The 9028-nt window shown below is 37.1% G+C and overlaps 1 protein-coding gene across 1 annotated transcript in view; it reads left to right on the forward strand.

The window, feature by feature from the left end:
• The window catches only part of LOC150107426 (ran GTPase-activating protein 1-like), a 295507-nt gene extending 287368 nt beyond the window's left edge, over positions 1–8139 (forward strand). The window contains exon 16 of the mRNA XM_090391286.1: positions 7939–8139. Within this exon, the coding sequence (XP_090247412.1) occupies positions 7939–8008 (70 nt within the window). The 3' untranslated portion in view covers positions 8009–8139. The remainder of the gene's footprint in view (positions 1–7938) is intronic.
• The last annotated feature ends 889 nt before the right edge of the window (positions 8140–9028 follow it).

Raw genomic sequence — 9028 nt, forward strand, 5'->3', positions numbered from 1 at the left:
TAAATCTGTCTTATGTTAATTAATATTTTGAAATCCAAGCACTCAAAACAGCAACACATAAAGTAATAGTTTGGTTATGCTATGTAAATAATGTGATTTGATGATGGAAATAGGAACTAACAGTTGTCTCCCATTTCTAGACACTAGTGATGCAGCTACTTAATGGCTTGTTATCCTTTTCCATTATTATTAAGAGAGACTTCCAGGGAGTCAGGAACTCACTGAGGGAAGCCATACTATTTGCACCAGCTGTCATACTACCCATTCTTGAATTCATTCGCACTACTTGTTCACAAAACATCCAATGGTAGTCCATTCCAATCGTGCACTACTCTAAGAGAGAAAAATCTAGCCTTAACCCCCACCCCCCCTTATTGACAGCATTCTCAACTTCCTTGGATGTCCTCGCGTCCTTTCCCCACTCTATAAAATGAAAAATTTTATCTATTGAAATCCTGAATGACCTTTTAGAAGTTTGTACATCTCAGTCATATCATCCCCTCCTGTTTGCTAGGGTCTGCAGCCTACAAATTCTCAATCTATGTTCATAATCAATATTCCACAATCCTTATATCATTTTTGACACTCTCCTTTGCACTCTCTCCACTATATCAGAATCACCACAGAAACTAGATGACCAGACCTGCACACAAGAGTCCAAGTGAGGTCTTATCAAGACCCTATTAAGAGGCAAAATGACTTCCTTATCTTTACATGTCAAGATTCGTTTCAGCATTGCTATTAATCTCCAAGTTGCATTTACAATGTTTGCTATATGACCCCTGAACTTCAACTTCCTGTCTATTAAAACTTCATGATCCCTAGTCTTATCAGTTTCTTCTAGCATAATACGACATTGGATATCTAATCTCACCAAAGTGCATGACCTTACATTTATTAACATTAAAATGACAGCTATTTTCACATGCCCACAATTCCAGCCTATTCAAATCATTTTGCAGGTACTGCATATCAGCAGCACTCCTGATTATTCTGCCAATCCTTGCATCATCAGCAAATTGCTGTATGTCGCATGTCAAATCCTTCACAATGTCATTAATGTACAGATTGAATAACAATGGACCAAGGATTGATCCTTGAGGCATACCACTGTTTACCTTAAATCTTGCAGATCCCCCCCCTTTCCCATATACCACTTTTTGATATCTGTCAGTCAGTCATCTCTTATCCATGCCATTAATTTATAATCCAGTCCCATATTCTCCAAAGTCATTTGACAGGATTTCACATAGAATTCTAGTGATTTGGATTAGAGTCTGACATGGACAGATATCAAAAAGTAGTTTATGGAGTTGAGTTCAGAAGGAGAAGGGATATGACTAGTGGTGTACCACACGACTCAGTACTTGGTCCTCTGTTATTTAATTTGTAGAACGATACAGAAATGAGGTGAAGCCAAATATTCCGTTGTTTGATGATGATGCAAACTGGTGAAGGTGATATTGTGATCCCACAGGATGACTAAGACGGCCAGTACAAGCAAAGGGAAATGGCTGCCATTTTAATGTGGTCAAGTGTAAGGTGTACTGTAGGGTGTATCACAAGCTGTGTACTGTATTAATGGAACTGAACTGCAGGATACTGATGAGGCCAAGGACATAGGGGTGATTGTGGACAGGGAATTGAAGTTTGGATGGCATGGCATATTGCAAAAGTAGCCAAAACAGCACATCAGATTACATAGTTGTTGAAGAACACTTACAAGCAGGGATAAAAAAAAGTATTGTTCCCCTATATAAGGTTTTAATAAGGCCACATCTGGCCCATTGATCACAGATCTGGTCACCCAGATTCTGTGAAGATGATCCAGAGGTGAGTGACAAAGATTATGGCAGGTCTATGAATGCCCCTATGAGAATACAGGTGTCCCTTGCTTAACACGGGATTTGATTAACGCAGCAAAATTAATTGTGACAATCCCTTGATATACACGCAAGAGTTTTGATTAACACGCCTTTAAAATTACCACTCAAAAATACGCAAGCCTCGAGGAGTGTTTCCTGGCCAAGAGAAAGAAAGAAAGTCATAAGCAGATGACGTCATTCCTCCCATTAAGCCTTATGAGTGGGTATATTACAAGCTCCAATTGTTCTGGTGGACTTAAAAAATACAGCAGAACTTTGGGTTTAGATAACGCACTGGTCATCCAAATTCTCTTAATGATCTGTATGATGTTAAAATTCTATTTTTTCTACCAAGTACGACATCATTGCTACAACCCATGGACATGAGCTTCATTGCAACTTTAAAAGCCTATTTTCTTAAAAAGATATTCTCAAAGGCAGTAGAAACAACAACGGGAGAAAATGCGATTACACTACAAGAATTTTCGAAAAATTTTAACATTAAATATGCAATTGAAAACATTCATGACTCATGGGAGCAAGTGTCTTTTAGCTGCATGAGAGCTGTTTGGAAAACCTTTTGCCAGAATGTGCTAATGACTTAGGTGGTTCTCAAAATCCTGTGAACAACGTGGTTGAAGAAATCGTTCCAATTGGTGAAGACTTTGGTTTTGATGCAGAAAATGTTAAAGAATTATTGGATTCAAACTCAAAAGATTTCAGCGACAATGATCTTCTTGAAATTGAACAACAAATGGAACGTGAAGATGAGGTTCCAAAGGCGATAACAGTTAAAGAACTGGATAGAATATTTCGCAGTTTAGAATCGCTTAAGCAGCAAGTAATATATATGGATCCAGATGTTAATTGAAGAATGCTTGTTTGCCGAGGTCTGGAGAGTCACTTTTCTTGTTATTGTAGAATTTATGCTGATAAGAAAAAAACTAAAACTGTTCAAACGACTTAATAAATTTTTTTGATAAAAAATTGCAGTAACTAACGTAGGTACAAGTATTTATTAAACATTTCCTTCGCATTCTTTTTTTATCTTTCCTAAAAGAGTACCATATAAAACTAATCATTAATACAATTGATCATGGATGAATTGTAATTTTTACCATTGATTATTATATTTGATTAACGCGATTTTGATATACGTGGTAACATCGAGGGATTAATTCACCGCTTTAATCGAGGGTTACCTATATATTGATGATTGTGGGCTTCAAAAACTGGCTGATAGGCAAAAAAAAAAAAAAAAAGATGAAACATGATAGAGGCATCATCATCAACAGCTTTCTTCAATCTGCTGCTGGATGAATGCCTCTCCATGCTTCTTCCATTCTCACTGATTTTGTGCATCTCTCTCTCTCTCTCTCTCCCGATCATTAATGTCCATAGCATCATATTATCTTATCATCCCATCTTAATGCTGGTCTACCTGGTTTCCGATAACCTGTTCTTGTGTCCATTCTGTTGCTCTCTCTGTCCATCTGTTGTCAGACATTCTCATTACGTGTTCTGCCCAGCACCTTTTGTTGCCTTTTATTACAAATGCAATGTCCATTATCTTTGTTTGCTTCCTTATCTAAGTATTTTTTTTTTTATCTAACCATGTTATTCTCTTTACATGTTTCATTGTGTTGCTTTCGGTTCCTGTAGGTGTTTTTTAGTCAGACTCCAAGTTTATCACTACTATATGTCATTGTTGGAGTACACACTGGTTGTAGATCTTTCTTTTTAGGCAGTTCAGTAAATTGCTTTTAAAGTAATCAAAGGGGTTTTTTAGTATCGACATTTAGTGTCAAAGCCACAAAAGAGGCTTTGACACTATTAGTACATGGCTAGAAGGGGAGAGAATGAGGGTGTCACCCATGGAAATTGTGTAAGCAGGGATAAAAGTTAGGGAAGGGTGGTAGGACTAGATTTTTTTTTGCTCGAAAGGTGGTGAATTGGTTGCCAGAGGTGGTTATGAGTGCTTCATCAGTGAATGAGTTTAAGAAGTATGATAGGTGTGAGTGAGGGATCTCCTGCGATGAATCTTTTGCCTTTCACAGAGATGCTTATATAATAATATTTTTTTTTTTTTGAAAGTTTATTTTTCACTTGGTTAGAGTATAATAAATTTAGTTTAATCCTTTATCCAAGTGTGAGCAAACAAAGTTTGCGCCTGAAAGTATCTTCAGGACTGGGGTAAGGTGGTACATCACCCGGGCAACTCATTGCAAAGGTGGAGCAAGCTGCCAACACTCCTGTCTCAGTATCTCCTATAATGCAAAACACATCTCCTTGCAGATATGTCTAATGTTATGCATTAAGAGAGGGCCACTACCCAGACTAGTTTCGACCTTTATTGAGGTCTCTTCAGTGGGAGGCAGGCCCAAGCTGAGATACCAGGCCGAAGCATTCGCAGGTCATCTCCACCTATAGGAGTTGCCAAATGGTGTGCCACCCTTTTTTAATAAATTACTCTGGATTTAGAGAAAGATGTTGAAAGTTTATTTTTCACTTGGTTAGAGTATAATAAATTTAGTTTAATCCTTTATCCAAAAAAAGGATGGCACACCATTTGGCAACTCCTATAGGTGGAGATGACCTGCGAATGCTTCTGCCTGGTATCTCAGCTTGGGCCTGGCTCCCACTGAAGAGACCTCAATAAAGGTCGAAACTAGTCTGGGTAGTGGCCCTCCCTTAATGCATAACATTAGACATATCCGCAAGGAGATGTGTTTTGCATTATAGGAGATACTGAGACAGGAGTGTTGGTCGCTTGCTCCACCTTTGCAACGAGTTTCCAGGTGTTGTACCACCTTACCCCAGTCCTGAAGATACTTTCAGGTGCAAACAAGGATTAAACTAAATTTATTATATATAATAATAGTCATATCGCCCAGATGAGGCATCACTGTTCTCTTGCAATTTTGTATAGACAACCAAGGAAAATCATTGCCCAGAGCTAAGAAAAATAAATCTCCTGTTCCAGATGGTACCGCCTCCCTCAAAAAAAAAAAAAAAAAAAAAAAAAGCGTCCATAATTATTTGTCCTCCAAAATTAATGTCATATCCTATATTGCCTATTCAAGCCGCCATGCTCATCTGGCAGCCATCAAACTATTATCCCATTATCTTCAACTCTGTCCTCTCAGCAGCCAACTTCTGTGCTATTTGTAGACCCCCCCCCCCATTTAATTAGTGATAACAATATGTGGATTCTACTGATCTCTTTCCACAGTAAATCTGACAGCCATCCCTTACTCATCTTTGGCCATAAACCCGGAAACTCAGGTGACTGTCCTTTGCATCTGATTGGTGCAAAGGCATACTTATCACTACCATCTTATGGTGTACCTTCTTTTCTTTGCAATTGGGTCACATCTTGCAACATGCCAGGATAGATGGTTTTCTGTCTGTTGATTTCTTTATCGGTGCTTGAGTATTCCAGGGATTTGTACTTTCACCCTTGCTTCCTCCTATACATTAATGACCTCACAGTAATCCCAAATCCTATCAGTTGCTAATGACAGCACACCGTTCCTCTTCTTCATTCAACAAGCCTTTTAAAGATATTTCATAACCACTATCATAAATGTTATCTTCCAACCGTTACCAAGTACATAACCAATGCACTGCTACCAAAACAACTTTGTCTTATTTCTTGTAAAAAAACACTTCTCCTTATATTTGATAATATTCAGATCTCTAGTCAAGATCAGATTTCTCCTGTTTAGCTGACTTACACATATAATAGCCTCTCCTGGCACAAACACATCATATCCACATGCATGTGAACAGTACAAGGAATGTGTTGAACAACAGTTAATGCTTCCACTATTTTGCTCCATCACTGAGACATCTTCGAGGGACACATTATGAATTATAAAAAACAAACACACACACACACACACACAATGTAAAATGTAACTTAGAGTCCTAGCTAATAAGGGCACCCTCTATAAGCAATAGTAAGAAGCCTAGAATGTAACTTAGGATGCCTAAGAATCAAATGGGGACTAAATCTTTGTTGCATCTACCCTAAAAAAACTTTTTTTAGGGTAGATGCAATTTAAATAGTCTAATTTAAATAAGCATGGATGTGTTAAACTTCCCAAAATATGGGAACAGTAATTCTTAGGCATTCTGAGTTACATCCTAGGCTTCCTACTAGGATACATAAAGGGTACAGCACTCTTCCTAGCTAGGACTTTGGACTTTAGCAACTATTTCACTTCTGTATTGCAATTTATATTGCAACCTATTAAGATGTCTCTGACGTAGAGATGAAATACTGTAAGCAGTAAATGATGTTCAGTTGTGCTAAAGTTGCAGAGCATCTCTCCAATTCACTAACTTTCTGCACAGGTAAATCCATGTCCTTTATCAAAAATAGTCTCCATTTTAGAGAAAAACTCTCAGAGCTCTGGCTTAGATGAAACAACCTCCTAGTTGTTTCATCTAAGTTGATAGTGTCTTTTTTTTTCAGAACAAATTTTATCCAAACAGACAGTACCACCATGAGTAATCCTCTTTCTTCTACTCTCACAAATTACTTCATGGAATGGTTTGAACAGCAACTGCTATGTAACATCCATCCTAGATACTTAGTTTATCTACATATCTGTGCTGCCATATTGAGTATCTACGATGGACAATACTCAGCTATACTGAGTATCTATGATGGACAATCAGTAAGCTGTGCCAATATGGCACAGCGTTACTGATTGGAAAAGTGACTTCTGCAGCATATCTGGAAGGAGTAGTAGTAGTTAAGAAGGATCAGGGGATACTGGAAGAGTGGAAAGATTATCAGGTATTTGTATAACTTGTATTAGGTCACTGTTTATTGAAAATACTTCTGCATCTTGTCTAGCTTGATTAGGGATATTGGATAAGGGAAGGCAGTTGAAATTTTGCTTGCGAAGGCTGCAGGAAAATGGACTCCAGGGATAAAAAAGTGAAGAAATCAGAGTAGATTTTGGAGAGCAGTTAAATACAGCATGTGAATATAAATGAATGGAACAAGGAAATTTGGCATTTTCTGACAAATAGTGTATGATCTTACAAAGGCACAGGTTCCACCCTTGTGACTAAAGGAGTCATGCAGTGTAATTTGGATATCAAAAGTGGACTATGATTGTTATAGCTATCATTTGGTTTCTGTACAACACCTGACACTATATAAATCCCAGATTCACCCAATCTTACTGTTCTCACATTTGCAGCGATGCACCAAAAACTTCCTCAGAGTGTTAAATGTGCTATCATGAAAAGGACAGTCTGCTTAAGAGATGTCTTCTCTCTGAGAAAATGACCATAGGAGTCTCTTAGATACTCTATTTCTGCACACTGTTTTCAACAGGTATTTTCATGGGTGCTGCTATACCAAACTAGTCCCACTTTTCTCCAGACTTGTATACAGATAATAAATTTAGTTTAATCCTTTATCCAAGTGTGAGCAAACAAAGTTTGCACCTGAAAGTATCTTCAGGACTGGTGTAAGGTGGTACAACACCAGGGCACTCCTTGCAAAGGTGGAGCAAGCTACCAACGCTCCTATCTCAGTATCTCCCATAATGCAAAACACATCTCCTTGTGGATATGTCTAATGTTATGCATTAAGGAGTGTTGGTAGCTTGCTCCACCTTTGCAAGGAGTGCCCTGGTGTTGTACCACCTTACCCCAGTCCTGAAGATACTTTCAGGTGCAAACTTTGTTTGCTCACACTTGGATAAAGGATTAAACTAAATTTATTATACTCTAACCAAGTGAAAAATAAACTTTCAACTTGTATACAGAGTTCAGCTTCAACCTTCTCCTCCCAAGTAATGTTGGTTTAAAAACCAACATTGCTCATTCTATTCTTGAGAGAAGAGGAAAGTTGCAAAAACCTATAACACAAGAGATTCTTTCTTTCTCTTTGATGCACTGTTGTGTTACAGGTTTTTGTGATCTCTTATGTTTGATTGATACTTAAAAGAAAAACTGAATAGTTTAGATATAAAAATGTGTTCAATCATATATGTTTTGTATGGTAGCTTTTACTAATAATTGGATTTGTATATTTATCTCATTTCAGGCCACTTAAAGGAATAGAAGCATATATCAAAGTTTATCATTCTTTAATGCAGACTTTGTACCGCTATTAATGAGGGGAAAAGGAATATATTTCCAGTTTCTCTTTCTCGAAAAGTCACAAGTGATATTTAATTATTTTGTACAGATATGTAATACAAAATTTCATTGTACAGAATGCATATAAATTATACAGATCTCTTTATATTCATTGTAATTCTCATCTTCACACTTTTTTTTCTTTTGAAATATTAAATTTTTTGTTAAATTCTTTTGTGAAATTAAAAAAACACTAAATTAGCAGTATACAAGATAATATATAAATCAGTTTTTTAACTTATGGATCTGAAAAGATTGGTTTAAAAAACAGTTGTTGACTTAAACACTAGAAACCACAAATGTGCAAGAGTGGATGAATAGAGTTCATCTAAGGTGGTACAGTCACTTAACAGAAAAGGAATCAAAGATTAGTAAAAGAGGTTTGTGATAGCAGAATAAAAAAGACAGAGGGAAAACCATGATGTAGGAGAGTTGATGCAGTTAGTAGTGCCTTAGCAAACTAAAATCTAAAATTTGACAATATTAAAGATGTCACAAATAACAAATTAAGGCTGAAAGAAAACTGTTGAAGAAGTTAGTAATAATATAAACTTCTTCTTTTTCTCAGCCATTTATGATTCTTTGCTGAATGAAGGCCTACCCCCATGATCTTCCAATTTTTCCCTGTCTTCTACTTTCCAGCCAGATTTTCTATTGCATCTGCCCATCTTGTTTTTGGGTGTCCTTGCCTTCTCTTTCTGGTCCATCTATTGTCTGTTCCTTGAGCCAGATGTCCTGCACATCTCCATTTGGATGTTTTTATAATTTCTGTTGCATCCAAGACTTTTGTCTGTGATCTGATCCATTCCTTCCTCTTTTTATCCAGTAGTGTTATTATTCCTAGGACAAGTCTCTCTATTCTTCTTCTTCTTTCCATCACCAGTATTTGTTTTTCCATTTGTTTAGTTAGTGCCCAGGTTTTTGAGCCATAGTTGATTACTGGTAATATGCATTGGTTGAATACTTTGCTTTTCAGGCAGATGTGCAAGTTATTT

Source organism: Typopeltis vanoorti, chromosome 4 (assembly GCF_054136105.1).
Source record: "Typopeltis vanoorti isolate ZY-2024b chromosome 4, IOZ_Tvanoo_1.0, whole genome shotgun sequence".
NCBI lineage: Eukaryota > Metazoa > Arthropoda > Arachnida > Uropygi > Thelyphonidae > Typopeltis > Typopeltis vanoorti.